General features: G+C 41.1%; 1 protein-coding gene across 2 annotated transcripts in view; it reads left to right on the forward strand.

Moving 5' to 3' along the window:
* Positions 1-27,199, forward strand: part of spg11 (SPG11 vesicle trafficking associated, spatacsin) — a 78,049-nt gene that overhangs the window by 16,204 nt on the left and 34,646 nt on the right. For both annotated transcript variants that reach the window (XM_023984903.1, XM_023984904.1), the window contains exons 14-20: positions 227-402; positions 2,654-2,864; positions 9,530-9,733; positions 13,510-13,616; positions 14,679-14,824; positions 26,044-26,214; positions 26,996-27,062. In XM_023984903.1, the coding sequence (XP_023840671.1) occupies positions 227-402; positions 2,654-2,864; positions 9,530-9,733; positions 13,510-13,616; positions 14,679-14,824; positions 26,044-26,214; positions 26,996-27,062 (1,082 nt within the window). The remainder of the gene's footprint in view (positions 1-226; positions 403-2,653; positions 2,865-9,529; positions 9,734-13,509; positions 13,617-14,678; positions 14,825-26,043; positions 26,215-26,995; positions 27,063-27,199) is intronic.

Raw genomic sequence — 27,199 nt, forward strand, 5'->3', positions numbered from 1 at the left:
AGAAAACACATAAAAAGGGAGGGACTACCTGGACTTGCGTGTCCTAATGAACATGGCCCTGGATGCCAGTAGTCATTTTTCTCTGCTTACATGACATGACATTTTAACATGTTAGCAGTAAACATTTTTTATTTTTTTTGCTCAATCATTTATCTTTAGTCTTGCTCTATGGCAATCACTTCCTGTTTCAATGTAGCATACTGTACTGTGTACTGCTTTCTCTCAGGGTTCCTCAGATGGCCCAGACAGACCCAGGGTCTAAGAGCCTGCTGGAGGAGCTGGTAGACCAGAGAGGCTCCCAGTCAGAACAGACACTGTGGAGCTCGCTGCGTCTGGACTGGGTCAGACATTGGGACCACAACACCCAGAGAGCCATCCTGCTGTCACGCCTACAAGACTCGGGTAGGACTCCTCTTAACCCTGCATTCACACCCTACATGAGTAATTGTAAGTATGAGATCCCGACTTGGAAAAACATTCAGCTTTCAAGTGGTAAATACAAGTTGGAAACTCGTATCATCTATGGACCCCGACTTTCCCGTCATGCTGAACTCTGACTTCACCAACCACAGAAATTAATATGATGACAGCATTTTCGGCACTTAAACAGATAATCCACTCCTATAATTAAACTCCTGTCAATTTGGTTATAGTCTATGTTCTATGAGTGGGTAAAACATTTATTTTCACCATTATTTAACTGTGGTCTGTCTGTGCAATCAGGAAATCGTGTTGTGCCACGTCGTCATGATAAATGAATCATGAGAATTCCAAATGATCACATTTTCATAACACTTCAAAATTAAAAATACCTGCACTCCCGATCGCCATATCAGCTCTGCTTCTAGCTCCTAAGCAACTTTGCACAAGCATTTCGCTTCACCCGCAATAACATCTGCTAAATATGTGTATGTGACCAATACAATTTGATTTGATTACAAGGTATGGGCATACTTGTCTAGAACACATACACTACCGTTCAAAAGTTTGGGGTCACTTAGAAATGTCCTTGTTTTTGAAAGAAAAGCACGCCTCAATTCGGTCTTATATAGAAACAGTTTTTATTGTATTTTTATATTGGACAAAAGTAGAGACTCTGGTATGGTATATCATACACTGCAGTTGAGGAACAATGGGAAAGTAATTCTGCTTTGAAAGTTGATAAACTTGTAACCCCACTTTTAAGAAAATGGGCCTTGAATGTTTTGGTACACCTATTGGAGAGCTCTTCTTTGTCTACACCCATTATGCATTGTTCACACCCTCTTAAGCCTTAGTCCCACCCATCTCTTTAAGGATTCACATGTGAGGCCATGTGCTAAACAGAGTYAATAGTGTAGTAAACAACCAAATATTTCACGACTAAAAGTGGTGWAAGTAGTAGCAAAAAGTAGTAGTACAAATACACTTTATCTAGTTCTTGGCCTATCTCCTAATCTGACTTTGGTGCAGGTCATGCTGTTATTCTTATTACAGTCTCTGGTAAAKACASTATATCAAATAWAATCTATGTTTATTTGTCACATGCACAGGATACCGAAGGTGTAAACGGTACAGCTAAATGGTTGCTAAAATAGAAKGTGTCCAGATAACAATGATAAAATATTCATACAATAATTGTGTATTARTCTTACCCAGGCACACTTGTCTAAATTGATGGGTCATGTGAAAGAAATACTATAACCACCCCCCCAGCTAAGTGGATGGGTCACTATTGTCTAGACATGTAAACATGTACACATGTTAATGAAATACAATAGATGGCCGTAATCACCAGCAAGCTAACGTTCGCTAGCTACCTAACAGTACGCTTTAACTTGCAATGAAAATGACTTTCTGACTAAATTAGAAACGTATACTATCTGAAAATGTAGCTAGACACTTACCCGTACAAACGGATGAACGCATCACAGGCAGACTCCTACCCCTTTAACTCCATTTTGTTTGTAGTTACAGCTTGTTTGGCCTGCGTTGTGTCAAGTCACTCCGGTTCACACTCACCGTAGTTGTAGTCCATTACAACAAAAATTCAGGTCAGCAATGTTGTTGAGAGCAGTCCAACGTTAGGTCTTTAAAAAAAAACTGCGGTAGCCAGGATTACCTCCACATACTGAGCAGCTCACGTTATAGACAGAAGCACGCTACATCGCAGACCAGCCCGAACTCCTCTCGGCATGTCCAGCCCATCCATTATTTCAGCCAAATATGGCTAGCAGGAAGGTTCCTCACTTTTTCCATGGCTAAACCAACTAGGCTCATAATTAAACAATTGTATTCATATTTACAGATGGCATACACATTTGTTATTAAGGCACATGAAAGTTCATATGTTCCAGATGGCATTTCTGCCAAAGAATGCATTTAGATTTTTAGATTTTTTTATTTAAAAAATGTTAAATTGCCTCCTGTGAAGTAGTGACGTGCGACATACGACTCAATTCTTGAAAAGGGTCACAGATTTTACATGTGCAAATCATACTTTACATGCTTGTACACTTGTGTCTCTAATTACCTTCATATCTTCCGCTCATTAACAAAAACTTTTGTGTGGAAGGGTGATATTTAAGAAATATTAAGTTTTTCTTCATATTCAATACTGTATTGAGCAGTTGACACTTTTGGTCGATTCAACCTGTGTTTGTTTGACCAGCAGCTGTCAGTTCCTGTGACCCGGGGGTCCTGTGGTCATACCTCACCTCCCACCACGACCAGCGGAGGGTCACCGAGTGGATTGAGAGCCTGGCCGCCCAGAACGGTGACCCTTCCAGCGCCCCTCAGTGGCCCGCCCTCACGGCAGAGGTGGTCAACAACAACACCCGTTGCAGCGCCCACATGAGGAACCACATCCTCTACATGTTGGCCAGGTAGACCCTATTCTGGGATCAGCTTTGTCCTGTTTGAGAACAGTAAAGTGTTAACTATCTGTTCATCTCTCGTGGATGCATGTAAAATAGGATGGTATCGTAAGACTCCCTAAAAACACGGCACTTCGCCCGGGTTACGTCTTAGTGGGCGTGGCTTATACTGGGTACAGTGCACTTTTTTGTATTTATTTTTATTTAACCTTTATTTAACCAGGCAAGTCAGTTAAGAACAAATTCTTAGGCYAACTTTTTGCCCGATGCGCATTCATGTAAAAACGTTTTACCAGACACAAACTCCGTCGACACGAAGTGCCTTTTGTAGGCACTAGTGTTGCACTGTACACTGAYGCTTGGTTCATTACTAGAATTTGTGAAATCAACTAAAAGTATTGAAGTTATTAAAAAATGTATTTGCCCAAGTTTATCATAAGACATGTACAGAATGTACACTACCGGTCAAAAGTTTTACAACACCTACTCATTCAAGGGTTTTTCTTTATTTTTACTATTTTCTACATTGTAGAATAATAGTGAAGACATCAAAACTATGAAATAACACATAAGGAATCATGCAGTAACCCAAAAAGTGTTAATAAACAAATCAAAATATGTTTTATATTTGAGATTCTTCAAATAGCCACCCTTTGCCTTGATGACAGCTTTGCACACACTTGATATAGGTCACCAAGTGCCATATCTAAATAATATGTGTGAAATTCTTGATAGTGTATGTGATGTAAACAGAGAGGTCTACTTTCTTGGGGACCTGAATATTGACTGGTTTTCAACATGCTGTCCGCTCAAGAGGAAGCTTCTTCACTGTGTGAGAACCAGTGCCTGTAATCTCGTTCAGGTTATTAATCAACCTACCAGGGTGTTTACAAACACTACAGGAAAAATATCATTCATATGTATTGATCACGTTTGTACTAATACTGTAAAACGTTGTTCTAAAGTTGTATCCGTACCCATTGGATGCAGGGATCACAATATAGTGGCTATATCCAGGAATGCCAAAGTTCCATAAGCTAGGCCTTAAATAGTGTATGAGATCATACAAAAGATTTTGCTGTGACTCTTATGTGGATAATGTTAAAAATACTTTTAGGTCTGATGTGATTAATAAAGTGCTTCCAGACGCTGCACTTCATGAATATATGACATTTCTTCTTCCAACTTTTGATAAACATMCATCTGTTAAAAAACTGACTGTTAGAATTGTTAAGGCTTCATGAATTGATGAGGAATTGAAAAACTGTATAGTTGAAAGAGATGGGGCAAAAGGAATTTCTAATGAATCTGGCTGGACATCTGACTTACTGCAAATTGAGAAATTATGTGACTAAACTCAATAAAAAGAAAAAMAAACTGTATTATAAAGCCAAGATCAATGATATARAGTGCTATCAGAAAGCATTGAGACCCCTTGACTTTTTCCACATTTTGTTACATTACAGCCTTATTCTGAAATGGACACAAAKAAAAATATTCWGAAATCCACACACAATACCCCATAATGACAAAACGAAAACAGGTTTTTAGAAAATGTATTAAATATTGTTTTTAAACAGACCTTATTTCCATAATTATTCAGACCCTTTCCTATGAGACTCGAAATTGAGCTCAGGTGTACTTTTTCCATTGATCATCCTTGATGTTTCTACAACTTGATTGCAGTCCACCTGTGGTAAATTCAATCGATTGGACATGATTTGGAAAGGCTATATAAGGTCCCACWGTTGACAGTGCATGTCAGAGCAAAAACCAAGCCCCGAGGTCGAAGGAATTGTCCCTAGAGCTCCGAGACAGGAATGTGTAGAGTCACAGATCTGGGGAACAGTACCAAAACATTTCTGCAGCATTGGAGGTCCCCAAGAACACAGTGGCCATTTMATGTCTGGTGTGATGAACTTTGCTCGTGTTGAAGGTTTTGTGTTAAAAGGGGACACTACGTTCAAAAGCTGTGATTCAAAATCAACCAGTAGTATGTCCTGCTACCATCCATCTCCTGAAGGCAYTGAGGTTCTCTGTTCCTTTTAGTGGGTTTCCCCTGTTCCTTTTACCAGCTAATGGTTTTCACATGGGCTTGGTCAAGTGGCATGCATTAGAACCCGTTTTGTGTTTTTGGCAGGACCAGGAAGTCTGAGAATCTTGCTAATGTTAGATGGTAGAGCTTTCAAGTCTCAAATGTGGATAGGAATCCACCTRGCATAGTTTGTTCTGTCCAGTGCAAAGAACCAATGCCTCYAATGTTCCAACATAAAGACCAAAATCTCTAGTTATGTGTGTACAGACAAAAATCATCACTAGTCTTTCAAATTCAAGAACAATGTTCCAGAACTGGAATGTTGAATACCTGCTTTCCAAGTATGAAAAGAAGTGCATGTGGATTCGAACAGCCAAACATCTTTCAGGAATTTTGACAATGAACATAAAGTAACTTGATGACTGTGCCTGGTTTTGGTCAAGTGTGCTGCCACTCCAGCATATGTTTACCCAACACCTTACAACGTTCCCTGTTGGTCCCTGACCATTTCCCCTCAGGACGTTAGCTGGGTAGCTGTCTGGAATTAATATTATATGTTGACTGTTTTGTATACCTTTAGCTAGCTAACCAACAAGACCTAACATTTTAAGTGAACAAAATCTGTGGCTAGCTTTTTTTGACAGAACAACCATGTCTGGTTTAAAGTCTATTTGCAATTACACATGTTCCCAATCAATTAGCTACATAATGTAACTCCTAGAGTGTGTTGGCAATTCTATCTGTAAGGTTACTCAGTCGGTCGAGCAGTGATTCAAACATAGATTCAACCACAAAGACCAGGGAGGTTTTCTAATGCCTCGCAAAGAAGGGCACCTATTGGTAGATCGGAAGGGGAAAAAGCAGACATTAAATATCCCTWTGAGCGTTGTGACGTTAACTTGTTAGGGCTAGGGTCCTTTTTTCTGAATTTCCGCCTGACTGATGTGCCCAAAATAAACTCCCTGTTACTCAGGCCCAAAAGCCAGGACAGACATTAAATATGCCTTTGAGCATTGTGACGTTATTAATGACACTTTGGATGGTGTATAAATACAGCCAGAGAGGAAGTAAACAGCAGAGAGGAGAGGAAGGAAACCGCTCAGGGATTTCACCATGAGGCCAATGGTGACTTTAAAACATTTACAGAGTTTAATGAGTGTGATAGGAGAAAACTGAGGATGGAGCAACAACATTGTAGTTACTCCACAATACTGACATAAATGGTAGAGTGAAAAGAAGGAAGCCTGTGCAGAGTTAAAAATGATCAAAAACATGCATCCTGTTTGCAACAAGGCACTAAAGTAAAACTGCAAAATAATTGGCAAAGAAATGAACTTCATGTCTTGAATAGAAAGTGTTATGTTTGGGGCAAATCCAACACAACACATCACTGAGTACTACTATTCATATTTTCAAGGATGGTGGTTGCTGCATCATGTTATGGGTATGCTTGTGATCGGCAAGGACTGGGTTGTTTAAAAAAAATGTAAACCCTAGAGGAAAACCTGGTTCAGTCTGCTTTCCAACAGACACTGGCAGACAAATTCACCTTTCAGCAGGAAAATAACCTAAAACAGAGGGCCAAATATACAGTCGTGGCCAAAAGTTTTGAGAATGACACAAATATTAATTTTCAAAAAGTCTGCTGCCTCAGTTTGTATGATGGCAATTTGCATATACTCCAGAATGTTATGATTGATCAGATGAATTGCAATTAATTGCAAAGTCCCTCTTTGCCATGCAAATGAACTGAATCCCCCAAAAACATTTCCACTGCATTTCCGCCCTGCCACAAAAGGACCAGTTGACATCATGTCAGTGATTCTCTCGTTAACACAGGTGTGAGTGTTGACGAGGACAAGGCTGGAGATCACTCTGTCATGCTGATTGAGTTCAAATAACAGACTGGAAGCTTCAAAACGAGGGTGGTGCTTGGAATCATTGTTCTTCCTCTGTCAACCATGGTTACCTGCAAGGAAACACGTGCCGTCATCATTGCACAAAAAGGGCTTCACAGGCAAGGATATTGCTGCCAGTAAGATTGCACCTAAATCAACCATTTATCGGATCATCAAGACCTTCAAAGAGAGCGGTTCAATTGTTGTGAAGAAGGCTTCAGGGCGCCCAAGAAAGTCCAGCAAGCTCCAGGACCGTCTCCTAAAGTTGATTCAGCTGCGGGATCTGGGCACCACCAGTACAGAGCTTGCTCAGGAATGGCAGCAGGCAGGTGTGAGTGCATCTGCACACACAGTGAGGCGAAGACTTTTGGAGGATGGCCTGGTGTCAAGAAGGGCAGCAAAGAAGCCACTTCTCTCCAGGTAAAACATCAGGGACAGACTGATATTCTGCAAAAGGTACAGGGATTGGACTGTTGAGGACTGGGGTAAAGTCATTTTCTCTGTTGAATCCCCTTTCCGATTGTTTGGGGCATCCGGAAAAAAGCTTGTCCGGAGAAGACAAGGTGATCGCTACCATCAGTCCTGTGTCATGCCCAACAGTAAAGCATCCTGAGACCATTCATGTGTGTGGTTGCTTCTCAGCCACAGGAGTGGGCTCTCTCACAATGTTGCCAAAGAACACAGCCATGAATAAAGAATGGTACCAACACATCCTCCGAGAGCAACTTCACRCAACCATCCAGGAACAGTTTGGTGATGAACAATGCCTTTTCCAGCATGATGGAGCACTTTGCCATAAAGCAAAAGTGATAACTAAGTGGCTCGGGGAACAAAACATCTATATTTTGGTTCCATGGCCAGGAAACTCCCCAGACCTTAATCCCATTGAGAACTTGTGGTCAATCCTCAAGAGGCGGGTGGACAAAAAATAACACAAATTCTGACAAACTCCAAGCATTGATTATGCAAGAATGGGCTGCCATCAGTCAGGATGTGACCCAGAAYTTAATTGAGAGCATYRCAGGGCGGATTGTAGAGGTCTTGAAAAAGAAGGGTCAACACTGCAATATTGAGTCTTTGCATCAACTTCATGTAATTGTAAATAAAAGCCTTTGACACTTATGAAATGCTTGTAATTCTACTTCAGTATTCCATAGTAACATCTGACAAAAATATCTAAAGACACTGAAGCAGCAAACCTTGTGGAAATTAATATTTGTGTCATTCTCAAAACTTTTGGCCTTGACTGTACACTGGAGTTGTTTTCCAAGATGACATTGAATGTTCCTGAGTGTTCTAGTTATAGTTTTCTCTTAAATCGGCTTGGAAATCTTTGGCAAACCTTGAGAATTGCTGTCTAGCACTGATCAACAACCAACTTGACAGAGTTATAATGTGCAAATATTGTACAATACAGGTGTGCCAAGCTCTCAAACCTTGTTCACATTGCAGGCCTTGATGCTCAAATCAGTTTAGTTTTTCAAATCCGTTTTGGAATACTGCCTGTCCAAACAGCAAGTTACAAGTGACCAAATCGGATTTGTGTATGTTCAGACAGCAGTCATTTGCTGACATGGCTACCTTAGTTGTCATAGTGACAACAGGTGTGTGCGCAGGGATGTAGGTTAATTGGTGGTGGTGCTCGTGGTTCCTATCACTTAGAAGTTATGTAGCAAGCTTAGGTGGCATCAATGCCTGCCATGAACGTTTGCCAGTTGTTTTGAATGTTAAAATCATAATGTAAGAACACTTTTAAAGTCCTTTTTGGCTAGCCACAGCAGTCAACTAGCTAGCTAGGTGGCTGTTTAGCTTTCTGGCACATTCACTAATTTGTTTCTAAACAATTAAGAAGCTAATTCGCTACCACATGTTATTGTCATAATGTCAATAGAGTACCTAGCAACCAACAACATATGCCAAGAAACCGTCTAAAAAAAACACTTCAGGGCAAATAAATCAGATTTGACTGTTCAGATACAAGTCGCATMGCCAGGAATCAGATTTGCCTTCAAACCACCTGCGAAAGTGATCTGAAATGAGGATTKAAATATCAGATTCCATGTGCTTTTTGGTTGTTCAGACTGCAGGAAAAAGAACAGATTTGAATCAGTTATGCAAACCTTAGATTTGAGTCACTTCAAACTGCCAATGTGAACAAGGCTTTAGAGACTTAACCCAGAAAGACTCACAGCTGTAATCGCTCCCAATGTCATTCTAACATGTATTGTCGCAGGGGTGTGACTACTTTATGTAAATTAGATTTCTTTATCTAATTTTTAAATAAAATTGCAAAAAAAATCTATAAACATGTTTTCACTTTGTCATTATGGGGTAATGTGTGTAGATGGGTTAGAAAAAAACTAAATGTAATCAATTTTGAATTCAGGCTGTAACAACAAAATGTACAATAAGTCAACGGGTATGAATACTTTCTTAAGGCACTGAATGTTTAGTAGGAGAAAAACRGTAGCCAAGACCTCAAAAATAAAGGTAAAAAATGTATTATGTTGAGCTGCTTCGTTCTGGTTTAGTAGGCTTACTTGCAAGGCCACTGTAGTAGAAGCAGAGAAGCAACCTCACAGCAAAAATGTAGGCAAGTTTCGGCCTCTTGTGGCCAAACTGGTATTGCACCCTACACTGCTGAATACATGTTATGAATAGTCATATACGGTATATTACACTAGATATGTATGGAAGCTATGTTAGCTGCTAACCTCCAATACCCACCACTCTCTTTGCAGGAGAGGAGTGTTCATCCAGGCCGAGGTGGCTGATTTTGACCAGCTGTTGTGGAGGCTGGGCCAGGCAGGTGGGGTGATGCAGGCCAGCCCACCCATGCCCCAGTACCGCTCCCATCAAGGACACGACTTACACACACGCTTCATCCACCACTGCCTGGACAACGGCCTTCGCTACCTGCTCTACACCTACCTGGAGCACAACAGGTGAGGAAAGGGACAACCAATATTTTATGACTATTCGCTAGGAGGAGGCTATGACTGAATCTCAAACCGAACACTTGGCCCCTGAGCACTTTCTCTCGAGTGGCCACTTGCTGATGTGTTCAGTGTTTCCAAAAATGTTTCAGTGAGAATTGCTACYATAGCCTGGCTGACCCGAGTCACTCGACTCACAGCGAAGGAGAGCTGTGACACYCTGGTCTGGATAGGAGGTCATTGTAAATGCAGTATTTGCGCAGTCGGTGCTGACAACAATTTTTCAGTGAGAATCACTATTGGCTCCTTAATTTGTCGCTAGATGACGTTTTGCCATTGCCGCGACAACGTCACAGCACCAATTTGCCTTGCTGCGGCACAGGTGCGGGCGTCAGTTTAGTATGGCAGTCCCCATACCCTAGCTCAAGACCAACAATTTAAAGTAGGCCATTTTTTGTCGAAACTAAAATCATTCCAATTCTCAATTTAACATGCAACGACTGTTTAGAGTATTTCTTGGCTGGCTAGGACCATGGGGAACATTGCTCGGCCTGGGCTCRTTRTCTCTCACTTTTAGAAAGCAGAGAGTGTGCCAGTTTGTTTTGRCGGTCAGCTGTTTAGGCAGTGCGCCGATTGCTTTGAATATGATGTTGTTATCTGATACCCAGGGGTTAGTTGAATTGGGAGGTGGGGGAGACCTATTTGGTGACCATTRGYAACCAAAAGCTATTTTATTGATATTAAAATATAGTTTGTAATAGTTGTAATTGATATTTTCATTCATTCGCKCAGTAAGTTAGTGCAATTTTGGTTTCATGTATTGGTATGAAAATAAACACAACTGAATAACTTGCTATTTAGAGCATTTCCCAAAAATATACATGTCCTGTTTTTGACTTCAAAGACAACAATTGTAGGCTATAACATAAACTCAGCAAAAAAAAGAAATGTCCTCTCACTGTCAACTTCGTTTATTTTCACTTAGCAGGTGTAAATATTTGTTTGAACATAAGATTCAACAACTGAGACATAAACTGAACAAGTTCCACAGAAATTGAATAATATGTTCCTGAACAAAGGGGGGAGTCAAAATCAAAAGTAAKAGTCAGTATCTGTTGTGGCCACCAGCTGCATTAAGTACTGCAGTGCATCTCCTCCTAATGGACTGCACCAGATTTGCCAGTTCTTGCTGTGAGATGTTACCCCACTCTTCCACCAAGGTACCTGCAAGTTCCTGGACATTTCTGGGGGGGAATGGCCCTATCCCTCACCCTCCGATCCAACAGGTCCCAGACGTGCTCAACGGGGATTGAGATCCGGGCGCTTCGCTGGCCATGGCAGAACACTGACATTCCTGTCTTGCAGGAAATCACGCACAGAACAAGCAGTATGGCTGGTGGCATTGTCATGCTGGAGGGTCATGTCAGGATGAGCCTGCAGGAAGGGTACCACATGAGGGAGGAGGATGTCTTCCCTGTAACGCACAGCGCTGAGATTGCCTGTAATGACAACAAGCTCAGTCCGATGATGCTGTGACACACCGCCCCAGACCATGACGTACCCTACACCTCCAAATAGATACCACTCCAGAGTACAGGCCTTAGTGTAACGCTCATTCCTTCAAATATAAACGCAAATCCGACCATCAATAGAAAGGCCTCTTTAGTGTCCTAAGTTTTTAATTTGCAACCGTCTGTAAGCTGTTAGTGTCTTAACGACCGTTCCACAGGTGCATTAATTGTGTATGGTTCATTGAACACGCATGTGTTTAAACCCTTTACAATGAAGATCTGTGAAGTTATTTGGATTTTTATGAATTATCTTTGAATGACAGGGTCCTGAAAAAGGGATGTTTTCTTTTTTTGCTGAGTTTATGTGCATTGTAGCAGTGACTGAAAGATAATTGAGATAATGCAAATCATTAATGATTACTTAGTTGGGNGGGATGTTTTCTTTTTTTGCTGAGTTTATGTGCATTGTAGCAGTGACTGAAAGATAATTGAGATAATGCAAATCATTAATGATTACTTAGTTGGGAAAGAAAAAAAATACTTCCTGCTGTAGGACTACTTCATCATCACACTGCCTGCATCCCTKATCCCTACCTCTAGCCTACTAGCCCAAAGACAGGCAGATGGCGAAATTGAGTCGTTTCKTCTTACTGTACAAAGGCAGTGTATGCAGCTGGCTATACACTCGTAGGGTACAACATCAGGAATTAGCATTAGCCATTCTAGCATGGTGGTGGAAAATAGGGAAAGTATGCATATTTCCCCCGATTTTTTTTATTTTTTTTTCTTCACCGCCATGCTATTAAAWCGTGTTAAGGAGAGAATGTTTTCAGTACAAACCGGTACATGGGGGATATGAGTGTATAGCCGGCTGCATACACTGCTTTTGGAGGGTAAGATAAAATGTGGGTAGATGCTCAATTCGCCCGCCTCATTCTCACAAATGTATCCCGCTGTTTATGGAGTTTTTCATTCAACATGTGGCATTYAGAAATAGGTGCTACAATWCCTTTAAGAAATACTGCACRTTCAAGCKCAAAACTCCTTAGCTAGATGTAAACTTGTGCGACTAAAGCCGGGCGTGCACTGCACGATTTTGGCACCAATTTAGCTGTCCCAGACATGTTTTTTGAGATCGGAGACAAAARRCCCATGTCGTTGCCTACTCAACGCTCGGCCGTCATCAACGCTTGTTTAATAAGAGCAGGTCAGAGACACAATCTGAGGGCTACCGATCCCGTCGTTGTCGGCACGATGCTCTTGTAGTGTGAGATGTGCAACGTGTGACAAGTTTTGAGTACGGTGATCAGAAATAGCCAGTGAGCTCGCCAGTAAGATGATGACTTTGCATCACCCAGAATGTGTAGACTGTCAAGCAGGAGCGATSACTACTACTAGTATGRGTTTATACTTTTAGATGCCAAATTGTAAAATTGTTACAGCTCTGAAGTTCACAAGCATTGTTATTAAATTAAAATTGTATTGGCTAGATATTTCAACTCTGTATGGCAAGCGTGAATGACTGAAAATGTTTGAGGCAGCTTTGAGCCACAGCTCGTTCTAGCTACGTTAACAATCTATTCATGTTGTCACATCATTGTTTTCGCGAGACAGCGTGGTATCGAGCATCCTCATGATGCAAAAACGTTTAAATAATTACAGATTTCTCGATGATTCATTCAGACTATTTTGACGGCGTCAGGAACCCCAGCGGTTTGAGCATTGGGCCAGTAACCAAAAGGTCTCTGGTTCAAATTCCCAAGCCAACAACGTGAAAAATCTGTATTTGTTATTGTGCCCTTGAGCAAAGCACTTCACCCTAATTTGCTCCAGGGGTACCGTACTACTTTGGCTCACCCTGAAAAAACTATTTGCTCTGGTGTATGTGACAATAAAACAAATATATTTTTCTTTAGTAGTGGCTTTGTTGTTGCTAGGTAACACGCTAAGATTCGTGGTTAGAACTTGCTGCCCTGGGAGCCGTGTTGGCACAGGCTGCCCACTTGGTCGAGAGGCTGCTGAAAGACACAGTGGAGCCCTCGATCACTCGACAACTAACCGTTGAGATTGACTTGTGTTCGGTTTGAGATTCACCTAATGTATTTTATTACTTGTATTAGGAGCTTACTGATCTTGGTTTTGAAAGTATTTTCAATTGTCAAACAAACAATCTCCAATGGAAGCTATTTGTGGCTCAGATGACACTGCATTTGTGAAATATACTGTATGTTTTTATAGCTCGTGCGCCATCTTTGTTTTCTTTCTTTGTATCAGGTTGACACCCAGGAATTGCTCTGCTCTAGCTGATAATGGTCTATATGAAAGTCACCCGTGGTTTGAAATGCTGGTGAAAATGCAAGAGATTACCAGAGACCTCTCAGGTATGTCAGTTTTAGTTATGTGGTGATGGGTTCTGATTTCTTAACCTTTGAAATCATGATATATACTTATTCATTTCACTGAGGGAGAGAGGGTAATGTATAACGTTTACATTATGTCAGGATATGTTATTGTTAGCCATCAGGGATCCTATGGGAGGAGAAGAGACAGTCTGGTACCAATCACCATGACAGCCATGAGTTGGGGAGGAGTGAGGAATTTGGGCAGAGGTCAGGTTAGATGAAGTGAGGAAGAATATATATCACTAATCTTCTGGATAGCAATAGAGGTGTATTGGCTGTTCAGATGTGTAAGGGGCGCAGCATAGGAGAAAGGGTTAAATGTCAGTGTTTGTGTGAATATGTTCTATGTCTTATGCAGATGTAGGACCCAGTGGGTGAATAAACTTGGTTTGAGCTTGATTAAGCATCCGTGAGTTTTTTAGTCTGTTTATTTTTAACCTAGTAGTGGTATGTCATGTTTTATTGTTGGTGCTTAAGGTTGATGGTTATATTATTATATTATTGATGGTTATATTATTGGTTATAGTCCGTCTTACGAAATGTCTCTAGACCATTAGAATGCGACAAMTGTCATTGGCCAAAACTACATTGAATTTATACTCATGCCGGCTGTCTGTAGACTGTCGATGTGACTGTCATTTTCCTTGTTGCATAGGCATGAAATATTTTAGACTTTGAACCTGTCGTTGGGACCATTGTTAGGATAACCTGATTTTGACAGCATCAAGAAGTTCTACATTTCTGTTCAAATAAAAGTTGTCTACAGTCTAAACATTGTCAGATATGTTCGGGTCATCATTTGAACTGTCTAGCAAGCTAACAACGAACTKAAACACTGTTGGAAAGTTGCTTTCAGTTTCCTGGCTTGCTAGATTAGCATATCGTAAATATTTTTTTWAACTGATGGGTTTATTGGTATAGAGCAMGTYTGCTATTTGGAACACCAGGCTGCTGATGTCATGCAGTCGTATTTGTTTTTGACATGTAGTTTGACGAGTCATTAATAACCATTAAATAATGGTGTGTGTCTGTCCTGTATAGATCCAGAACGCGTGTTCCAGGCCAGTCTGACCAGTGCCCAGGTCCTCATCCCAGGCAGCCAGGCCATGGTTAGCAGCATGCTCCTGGAAGGACACAGTCTTCTGGCCCTCGCTACCATCATGTTTGCCCCGGGTGGCATCGACCAGGTCTGGACCTTTTCTCTCCTCAAAAGCCTTATATATGGTAACTGCGTGATGCTATGTGATAACTGCACGAGGGTATCTCACCTTATAATTCTGCCTTCAGCGATTTCCTAGGCAGGAAACAGGGATTTCATTCATAAGTTCGTTTTATTTTCCACAGTGGACATTTTTGGAATGCGGTSATCAGGCTGGTTCCACCAGGCTATTGGCCAAAAGGTGAACAGCTCCATCAGTGCAAGACACARCTAATCTATTGACTCATACAGTATAGTAAAATGATCACAACAAAACAACCAACTTTCAATGCTCATATTTTTATTGGGTATGCCCAATGACTAGATATGACGTGTGTAAGGTGACACCATTCATTCCTATGTGAAGACTCAACAGTGCATTGAAATCAAATTAAGTCGGTTAAAGGTGCAATATGCAGAAATCACTCCGCRATTTACTGYTTGCAAAAATTCTAATAGTTTGCCTAATTTCAGTTTGTGGCAAAAGTAGAGAATCATTGTATCTTCTAAATCGCTGTGCTATATCTTTTCAATAACCAAATATATTGTATTTTTAGCTGTTTGAAGCTAGTGTACAAAACCGAAAGTAAAAAACAAAAACATAAGCATGGGAAGCATGGAAATGGTGCACATAAGAACAGATCTATTGCTTATTWGACTTGCTTTCAATGCGAATGACAGATCTATAATTCCCATTTCTATGTGAATTTGGTCAGGTCAGCCTTAAAGTTACATATTGCAGCTTTTAAGATGGCGTCTCATGGAGACATAACATGCACAATTTGAGGTACTCCAGGTAGTGATGTTTCAGGCTAGCTTAGTGCTGCCCCCTTTCATTGAATAACTCAAGTAGAAGGCCTACCGGGGTACTGCAGGCTGTTATTATATAGTAACTAAATGATCCTTATACAGTTGTTGCCAAATATATTGGCACCCTTGCACTTTTGTTAAATAATTTCCTATTTGTTTCAAAATAAGTTAAAATTAAATATTAAATATTCATCCCCACGTCTTGTTATTGGATTTTCTACATTGCAGAACTATTTTCTACATTTGCATGTCAAGAAAATCAATTTTTCAACACATTGATTCAAGAGTGATTTTTGTTTTGWTWTATTGTGATAACACACCCAGTGMTCAGACTTACCAAGAATAGTTTATCAAAATACACATTGTTATTTCATGGATTTATTTACAAAAAACACTATTCACACGTATGACAGATGCACATTTTGCATAGATTTACAGATAAAATGTCACTTAAAATCAAAATTACACAAGATCTAAAATAAATCCTCTGGACAGGTCTGGCTATAAGTCCTAAGAACCAGTGTGTGGAGTAATGTAAATGTACCTCCTTTGAAGGCTGAGAAAAAATTACTTAGCGCATGGTAAACCGGTCATTTTGAGAAAATGGCAGATAAAGATAGGTGAATGCAATTAACATTTATTTTCCATAAATATGTCTGTTTGTGTAACATGAATTCATCTCTTATGTTATTTCTAAATTGACAGTTAATACACTTTTTACAAATACACTAGCACATCTACTACACTAGTTTTAAGTAATAGAGAATGTGTTTTAAATACTGGTTTGTTTGGTAAATATGCATAGTGTTGGGCAAATGCGCATAGCACCTTGCGCAATTTGTCATTTAAAAGGCTGGTGAAATTTGCAGGTTCAATGATTAATCAGCTATGCCTGCCTCATATGTAAGGCCCTCTTTAAGTTGTTGCTGGTGCCTGTTGACTTTTTTGACTGCCTTAGGACCTGCGCTACGCTTGACACACACTGTTGAAGCAGCATCAGCTCTCACAATACGCATCTCATCATCCTCCCTGATCGCATCCAGTGTCACCAAAGTGCTGTCAAGCCACAATCTGTCCATCACCTTTGATATAATAGTGGTACCCTTGTTGAATGTGGCTACTGCCATACTGCCTGCTGCATCAATGCGGCTTTTGCCCACAAGGGGGCATCTCGACCATATTACGGAGTTTATGCATTCTGGGTTCCTCCATGTTGCATTCTTTTGAGGAGGTTGTCATTTGACATCCTATGGTATACAGGCACCATTTTCCGTGCAACCTCTCGATTAAAAAATGCCTGGCCTGGATGGTTTTTGTGACTGGGTGGATGCTAACCATTTTCTAGGGCTCGCTGGTACCAGCACCAAGATGACGAGCATCTGTCGTGATTAGGGGTTTCATCTGTTGACATGGAATGGAGAAGACCAGCCCAGATGGCAGTCTTCTTGCTCTRTACATCACCCTTGATGTCAAGAATTGCACTCCTGTAATAGTTTTGTAGACTCTTACATTTTAGTGAAGTAAGTTTCCCTACACCTCTGCCCCCAAGGTGTATTTCTGCACTAAGTTTACATGGAGATGTTCCCATCCCCTTGTGGGCATGATTGATCCATTCTAGTTTCCATACAGTGGCTTGCGAAAGTATTCACCCCCCTTGGCATTTTTCCTGTTTTGTTGCCTTACAAACTGGAATTAAAATACATTTTTMGGGGGMTTGTATCATTTGATTTACACAACATGCCTACCACTTTGAAGATGCAAAATAWTTTTTATTGTGAAACAAACAAGAAATGAGAGAGCCACCTTTTGCAGCAATTACAGCTGCAAGTCTTTTGGGGTATGTCTCTACAAGCTTGGCACATCTAGCCACTGGGATTTTTGCCCATTCTTCAAGGCAAAGCTGCTCCAGCTCCTTCAAGTTGGATGGGTTCCGCTGGTGTACAGCAATCTTTAAGTCATACCACAGACTCTCAATTGGATTGAGGCCTGGGCTTTGACTAGGCCATTCCAAGACATTTAAATGTTTCCCCTTAAACCACTCGAGTGTTGCTTTAGCAGTATGCTTAGGGTCATTGTCCTGCTGGAAGGTGAACCTTTGTCCCAGACTCAAATCTCTGGAAGACTGAAACCGATTTCCCACAAGAATTTCCCTGTATTTAGCGCCATCCACCATTCCTTCAATTCTGACCAGTTTCCCAGTCCCTGCCGATGGAAAAACATCGTGGCAGCATCATGCTTCACTGTGGGGATGGTGTCCCCCGGGGTGATGAGAGGTGTTGGGTTTGCGCCAGACATAGCATTTTCCTTGATGGCCAAAAAGCTCAATTTTACTCTCATCTGACCAGAGTACCTTCTTACATATGGTTGGGTAGTCTCCCACATGCCTTTTGGTAAACACCAAATGTGTTTGCTTATTTTTTTCTTTAAGCAATGTCTTTTGTCTGGCCACTCTTCCATAAAGGCCAGCTCTGTGGAGTGTACGGCTTAAAGTGGTCCTATGGACAGATACTCCAAACTCCGCTGTGGACGACTCCTTCAGGGTTATCTTTGGTCTCTTTGTTGCCTCTCTGATTAATGCCCTCCGTGCCTGGTCCGTGAGTTTTAGTAGGTTTGATGTGTTGCCATATTCTTTCAATTTTTTTATAATGGATTTAATGGTGCTCCGTGGGATGTTCAAAGATTCAGATATTTTTTTATAACCCTACCCTGATCTGTACTTCTCCACAACTTTGTCCCAGACCTGTTTGGAGAGCTCCTTGGTCTTCATGGTGCCGCTTGCTTGGTGGTGCCCCTTGCTTAGTGGTTTTGCAGACTCTGGAGCCATTCAGAACAGGTGTTTTATATGCTGAGATCATGTGACAGATCATGTGACACTTAGATTGCACACAGGTGCACTTTATTTAACCAATGATGTGACTTCTGAAGGTAGTTGGTTGCACCAGATCTTATTTAGGGGCTTCATAGCAAAGGGGGTGAATACAAATGCCCTCACAACTTTTCCGTTTTTAATTTAAAAAAAAAAAAGTTTTTTAAACAAGTAAGTTTTTGTCATTTCACTTCACCAATTTGAACTATTTTGTGTGTGTCCATTACTTGAAATCCAAATAAAAATACATTTAAATTACAGGTTGTAATGCAACAGAATAGGAAAAAGGCCAAGGGGGATGAATACTTTTGCAGGGCACTGTATCTCAATTCCTGGGTAGGGATCTAATGTGACGACTTTATGAAGTACTGTCACCATCTGAGAGCATTTCTGTGTAACTAATGCAATGGCGACTGACTGGTCTGTCCCACATGCGTTTTGCTGCTTSCTGCTCTATTACTTTTCTAGACCCTGAGAAGTGTTGGGCACAGTCATCTGCATGTGACTCCTTCCATTCCCTGAACTCCTCCTCAGTAAACCCTATTTTCCTTTTCATCACACATGCATGGCAGTATGAAGACAACACTTCATAGTCTATCACTGGACCTGTTGCAATGTCTATGCACACACCTATTCCCGTAGTTGGGAGTGAATCCTCTCTTGTGCCAAGTGCCATCAAACGATAGATGAATGTCTATGACAGCATCGTCATCCTCCCTCAGCAACTCTGCTACATCTGGATCTACAGTATGTCTGTGTATGCTCTACTAATCTGGTTTGCAGCACTCTCCAAAGATTGCATCCCTCTCTGAATCTCTCTAAAGTGGAAAAAAATAATTGCTTATTACGGTATCTATCGTAACTGCAGGAGTAAATATCAGCATGCATTTACCCTATGTTAATATCAGCATCTCAGCATGTATTTCTGTAGGTATATGTAATATCTCAGTAATCATACAGTAATCTACTCTGTGTGTATGTGACAGTATGTATGTGACAATCTCATTGTTTAACCTAGTTATATACTGCTGCTGGCAGTGAGAGAGTAGCCAGTATGACATGATTTTTGCAGCCCAATATTAATATTGATAATTCAGCAATGCAAGGCCACCCTTACGTTTGAGTCTCTGTAAAAAGGTATTGCGTAATAGAGGGGTCCTTCTATTACAATATGATTCATCCTTAAGAGTCGATTGACACTCACATGCCTCAATCAAATTAACATAATACAAAAATCCCCATCAAAATCTGTCTGTTTAAACTAGAGAAATATATATGGGCTGTGTCTCAATCCACCTCATCCGCCTATGTCGGCCTTCCGCAAGCGGTGGAAAGTGGCAGAGCTACAGCGCCGTTTGTCAGACCAGGAGACATCCTGAAAACGTCTGAACGGTTTGGCCTACAAAATATGAGCACAAACTAATATACAAACTGATATGAAAGATGAGTCTCACGAACACGATGGTGTTCTCCGTTTTGCTCTACGACCCCGATCAGTGTAACGGGYCTCGTCTGAAGGTAACCGGGTACCGTTCTTTGTTTTCATGTATGGAATTAGTTGTGTGCCAACAACAAAAGGGGTTAGATGTGTCCAAAAATATATAGATATGTTCCTGAGCTTTCTTATATTGCCTAGATATAGGAGAGACACTTCAAAACCTTATTCCTTATTATTTAATGTGTTATTCAATGCGTTTCTATGGGCTATAGTAGTGATGGTCAAATTCAATATTTTATTTTAAAAAATTGGTCCTAAACTTCAAAATCAAATAGCTAAATGATTCATGGTATGACCATCTTTAACAAACACCATGTTATTTTAGTAGACCATTTGAAGACAGGCGATGGCCTGTTGAGCATCTAAGCCTGATTTTACAGTTGGGTCCAAAGTCAACATTGCCAGATCTTGAAAAAAAATCAGTTTCAGAACCATTCCCACTGGATTCAGATTGGTAAAAATTCTTAAATGCATTATTAATCTCTGAATGATCACTTGATATACAATCAGATTGAGGGCAGATTTGTGAAATGAATCGAGATGCAGTAGTTTGACACAGTTGACGGGCTTAAAGTTTGTTTGCTTGTTAACCAAATGACGGATCTTCAGAAGCATAATCTCAACCGGATTTGTTGATAAGAGATCAAGTCCATTTTTTATTTAAGCTTCTTGTTCTGTAGCTCTGGTGAGGGGTGCTCAACTTACTGTTGGTCTGTCAGAAAGATCTCCCTTTTGATATCCATTTTGAAGTCCTTGGATCGCTTTTTATTACTGTTGGCTACATAAATGATTGCCCTCTAATATACACTTTCAMTGTTTCCCATAAATGGCTGGGTGAAGTGTCTTCTGATTTTTTTTTACTTCTGAGAAAAGCTGTACCTGCTCTGAGACAAYGTTAATGAAATTCTGCTCAGAGAGCAGCACAGAACACCATGTTTTATGAGGCTTATTTTTCATGGTAGTACTGACGGTAGTACTAGGGGAGCGTGATCGGATATGACTAGATGCAGTTTTATCATCAACAACGGAGTAGTCAATATGTGAAAAATAGTGGTGGACTGGAGAAAAAAAATAGTGTCGTTTTTCTGTGGGATTTATCTGCTGCCACAAATCAAAGACACCAAACTGTTCCAAAGAAGACATAATATCCTGAGCTCTGTGGGATAATGGCATATTCTTATTTGTTAAACGGTGGAGTACCGGATTCAAAAAACAATTAAAGTCCCCACCCAGAATCAGATAGCGGGAGTTCAAATCTGGTAATAGAGAAAATAATGATTTGATAAAGTTGATGTCATCCTTATTCATAGCATAGACATTCGCCAGCACTACAGGCCTATTATTAAGTTATCCCGTAACAATAACACGCCTGCCATCTGGATCGGAAATAACATGTGAGGAGACATTACTCTTAATCAAAATTGCTGTCCCACGAGCCCTACTTTGGTAACCTGGGCAGAAAGCCTGCCCTTTCCATGAACTGTTTAAATGGGTGTAGCCTGATGGTCGGAGATGAATCTCTTGAAGGAATGCTATCTTTGCTTTCAAGTTATTCCCATGAGTTAATACCTTGTAATGCTTCAATAAGTTAACTATTCCCTTCACATTCCATGACACACATGTCATTTCTCATTCTTTGTTACCCATAATGCTGTTTGTGGTCGCCTTGTGGTACATGGCCCTATGCTGGTTCAGCGTAGGTATAAAGCAAAAATATAACAAAGTAGAAAAAAGGCAGTACACATTAGTCTTGCATCGGTTCTGATACTCGCGTTTCCTTGCGGTTGCCCCGCAAACAAATCAGCTGGCAGGTGGAATAAAAAATTATTTCWACCAGCATGTCGGCTCGCAGTTCTAAAAATGTATATTGCCATTTGGAAGCATTTTAAATCTAAATATTATTTTAAAAATGTACAAACCCAGGAGCTTGTTGGGTTGAATAGTGTTGCGAATTCTATTATGTGAATGGTGAGGCAGACGAATGACATCATCGGTGTGCATCATGTGATTTTAACCAATTATGAATAGGCATTGCCTACTAATTGCCTACTAATTGTCTACTAATTGGTTAATGATGCCATTGGAAACACTTATCTTCCTCTATCTTTTTTACTACAAAACATAGAAATGCGCCATTGGTGCTGGAGAGGATGAATATGAAGTTGAAAAAGGTGAAATTTCCCTTTTAAATTAAAATAATATATTTTTTACAAACCCAGGAGCTTGTTGTGTTGCTGATTGTATTATGTGAGCGAAAATGCAGAAATAGCCGAGACTACCAGCCACCTAGCTCATGCGAAAATAGCCAACATAACAGGAGAAATAAAAAGAAAGGTTATGATGGTGGATTACACCATCGTGGAAACAGGTAATGCGCAAGTGAAATCCCCAATTTGGAGGAATTCATTGGATTCATTCATTCATTCATTCTGTTGTCATTGTGGACAATGAGGACAACAACCTGGTAGTTGGACAGCCTGCAATAGTACAAGCAGGTATTTGTTTACAATAATTCAGTTAATTATTACATTAATTCAGGCTTTCGTCCATTTAGACCATACGCAGGCCGTATAAAGTTCAAACCTATGTGGCTGGTTAAAGGCTGACTAGTGTTAGGTTCTAATTTTCAGAGTAAGAACTAGACGGGCACTATGGAAGCTTAAACCAAGTTTATTCTTCCCAAAGGATCGAACAGCTGAACAGACAAAAACATGTTTACATTAGTGGTGGTATTTGTACCCCACTTTGGATGGAGTCTCCTCCTCGCTAAACATTGTATCTTCATTGCTAGGCAGGAAAATAAGTGATACGGGCAATAAACGGTTATTTTTCCCTTAACGTGACCTGACCTGACCTCAACCCCCTTCATCACTAATCTATGGCTCTCTCCCCTTATCAATGCCTGCCACGTGATCGCTTTCCCTACACTCAGTACATTCCAAGCGTAATTGCACACACTATATACCTTCCTCCTACAGATTAACACACTATATACCTTCCTCCTACAGATTAAAACACTATATACCTTCCTCCTACATTAACTTCTGGTGTAGACCCTCTAAACCTAAGTGCCCAATATTTCAATAGGATACCTGATAATTAACCCTATCCCAAGTTTAGCAGTTAGAACCCAGAATCCATCWGTAGCCAATAGCCTACTAAATATACAGTGCATTCAGAAAGCATTCAGACCTCTTCACTTTTTCCACATTTTGTTACGTTACAGCCTTATTCTAAAATGGATTAAAATGTTTTCATTCCTCATCAGTCTACACACAATACCGCATAATATGCCATAAAAACTGAAATATCAKATTTACATAAGTATTCATGCCCTTTACTCAGAACTTTGTTGAAGCACATTTGGCAGTGATTACAGCCTCGAGTCTTCTTGGGTATGACGCTACAAGCTTGGCACACCTGTATTTGGGGAGTTTCTCCCATTCTTCTCTGCAGATCATCTCAAACTCTGTCAGGTTGGATGGGGAGCGTCACTGCACAGCTATTTTCATATCTTTCCAGAGATGTTCYATCCGGTTCAAGTCCGGGCTCTGGCTGGGCCACTCAAGGACATTCAGAGACTTGTCCCAAAGCCACTCCTGCGTTGTTTTGGCTGTGTGCTTAGGGTCGTTGTCCCGTTGGAAGGTGAGCCTTCTGCCCAGTCTGAGGTCCTGGYGGAGGTTTTCGGACTCCGGAAAAGGCGCATCTGCATGAGCTCCGAACAGGGCAGATCAATAGGCGCAACCAACGGACGGGGTAGGGGGTTGCGAACTTGACAACTTTACGATGACTTGCGGGCAGTGGGTTCTAAACAACAATTACAATTTTTTTTGAAAACATGTTTGAGGGGAATTATACCACCACCCAGTGCTTAATTTGTAAATTGGGAGGTGCCGGGGGAACACATGAAAGAAAAATCACTTTTCTAATAAAGCATTGCTTGCATTATCATTGCTTTTGCATACTGGCATAGACCAGTAGAGTAGAGAGAGGTGCTTGCAGAAGTTGCGCTCATGGGGAAAATTTTTAGTGGTCATGGGTCACTTTTATAAAAGCATTTCATACAATTCTACATCATTTTAGATGACTGGAGACTTTAGCACAAAGGATCAAAATGACAGGTTATACCTTGATACTGACAAATTGTGAATCTGAGATCAATGAAAACGACCTCGTCTTAAATCCATCAATAGCCTATGGAGACACACATATTGTACAATATGAGGAGGATTTTATAGTCCTAAAAAAGCTATTTCACTGACTCGCCCAATGTTGCGCAGCTCACTCACCGGCGATGGCCAATGCGCTCATGCCAAAAGCTTATCTCTCTCTTGTTTTAGGTCTATTTGAAAGTTGAAAGTTGACAACTTGGTAGCCTACAGACAGATTAGTCTTCTCTTTTCAGCAGGATCTGTGTTTTCCTGCTGTTGTATATGAAATCTCGCCAAAGGCCTGTATTGGTTGACAGCAGTAATTCCATAACTTTGGCAAATGTATTTSAATTTATCATTGGTGCTGCGATAGCTCCAGCACCCTTAAACACGGCTGCGATTCTGTAAGTAAATACATTATTAAGTGCAACGCTGGAGAGATGAGAGTTGCACGCTCATTTCTATCAGAGCAGGGAGAGACATCATAGAAAGTGAATCTCATTCTGGTTCGGTGAGAAATACAGGCACTCTTCTCTCTCTCTCACCACAGCAATGGCCATGCGTTGGTCTATATAGGCTACAATGTTGTGCAAAACATAAAAATATTGATGTTTTGTTCCCCTCGCCACTTAGTTATCACTTTTGCCTTATGACAAGGTGCTCCATCATGCTGGAAAAGGCATTGTTCGTCACCAAACTGTTCCTGGATGGTTGGGGGAAGTTGCTCTCAGAGGATGTGTTGGTACCATTCTTTGTTCATGGCTGTGTTCTTAGGCAAAATTGTGAGTGAGCCCACTCCCGTGGCTGAGAAGCAACCCCACACATGAATGGTTTCAGGATGCTTTACTGTTGGCATGACACAGGACTGATGGTAGCGCTCACCTTGTCTTCTCCGGACAAGCTTTTTTCCGGATGCCCCAAACAATCGGAAAGGGGATTCAACAGAGAAAATGACTTTACCCCAGTCCTCAACAGTCCAATCCCTTTACCTTTTGCAGAATATCAGTCTGTCCCTGATGTTTTTCCTGGAGAGAAGTGGCTTCTTTGCTGCCCTTCTTGACACCAGGCCATCCTCCAAAAGTCNCACCTGCCTGCTGCCATTCCTGAGCAAGCTCTGTACTGGTGGTGCCCCGATCCCGCAGCTGAATCAACTTTAGGAGACGGTCCTGGCGCTTGCTGGACTTTCTTGGGCACCCTGAAGACTTCTTCACAACAATTGAAACGCTCTCCTTGAAGTTCTTGATGATCCGATAAATGGTTGATTTAGATGCAATCTTACTGGCAACAATATCCTTGCCTGTGAAGCCCTTTTTGTGCAAAGCAATGATGATGGCACGTGTTTCCTTGCAGGTAACCATGGTTGACAGAGGAAGAACAATGATTCCAAGCACCACCTTCCTTTTGAAGCTTCCAGTCTGTTATTCAAACTCAATCAGCATGACAGAGTGATCTCCAGCCTTGTCCTCGTCAACACTCACACCTGTGCTAACAAGAGAATCACTGACATGATGTCAGCTGGTCCTTTTGTGGCAGGGCTGAAATGTAGTGGAAATGTTTTTGGGGAATTCAGTTCATTTGCATGGCGAAGAGGGACTTTGCAATTAATTGCAATTCATCTGATCACTCTTTATAACGTTCTGGAGTATATGCAAATTGCCATCATACAAACTGAGGTAGCAGACTTTGTGAAAATTWATATTTGTGTCATTCTCAAATCTTTTGGCCACGACTGTATATAACTGCCATAATGTTTCTAAACCCCAGGAAGAATAATGGGGATCCTTAATAAATACAAATTCAGCTCCCAACCCCAGCCCAAAGGGATTTTCCAAGGACGGATTGGTATATATGAATTTGAGTTTTCCTGTCTGTGTGTTGTTTAGGTGGTGAGTCAGGGGGAGAGGGCTGGGAGCTCTGTGTCTAGGGTGGACCCCCAGCTACTGAAGATGGCCCTGAGCCCCTACCCCAAGCTCAAGGCAGCGCTCTTCCCTGTGAGCGGACCACGAGGGACCACCGCCACCACATCCGATATCTCCGTCTACCACCTCATGCAGGTACTCTACCACATCCATACCGTCCAGATCATGTTTGCTGTGTTACAAATCATACGGTAACTTACCACATGCATAAAGGAACTGAATAATAGGGTTTGATCCTGAGTATACCAGTAGCATTCAGCTCATCACTGAGCAAACAAAGGCCCTAGGCTCTAATCATAGCATTATAGAGACCCACACTAGCATCTTCACAGCACATTACACACAAACTCTGCATTCACAGCATGGCACACTACACACTATCACAGCTTCGAAGGTAAGCTTTGATTTTGAGTGTGTATTAGCAACACGTCAGCCTTGAAACTCATCAACGTGTCTGCATCAGGTAGCTTATGTCTGGTCTGGCCTGCACTTTTTTGCTCCGGTACGGTAATTGCCTTTTCACCGCTTAAAGGTTAAACAGCCAGCTCTCGGACAGCTAGCTTCCCCTCAGGCTACAGACAGCAGGGAGCAATCACTTTAATGAGTGGTGGACATGCATGGCTCCACTTTTATCCTCATGAGGTATGAAACCAGTGCACTAATATGTTGCTGGAAAATACGTTGAGATATGTCAGCCCATCCTCCCACAGTTTCAATAGGGCATAATTAAAGTGGCGAAACCTGTGGAGTAGGCTGAGCAATGTGCTTTTAAAGGAAATTTGTCCGAAACTGAATATTTGTACGCCACTTGTTATGGACTGTGTACACGGTGGTGTTAAGTGCAATGTAAATAAAGACTTTGTATGCAGCGGAAGTATTTTTGCAGACAATTTATTTCACTTGTCTTTCCTTTTAGTCTTTACATCCATTGGATCCATCTCGACTGTTCGGGTGGCAGTCTGCCAATACACTAGGCTCCACCGGTAGGTATTTCACTAAAAGAACATGGAAAATATCTTTTTTTTAAGCTCACTTCTGAATATCAATTTATGCTCTTGTAACTCACCTAGCATAGGATGACGTACCCTAGGGTTTAACTAAGGCTGTAGATTGTRTTGGT

The sequence above is a fragment of the Salvelinus sp. IW2-2015 genome, linkage group LG4q.1:29 (genome assembly GCF_002910315.2).
Source record: "Salvelinus sp. IW2-2015 linkage group LG4q.1:29, ASM291031v2, whole genome shotgun sequence".
NCBI lineage: Eukaryota > Metazoa > Chordata > Actinopteri > Salmoniformes > Salmonidae > Salvelinus > Salvelinus sp. IW2-2015.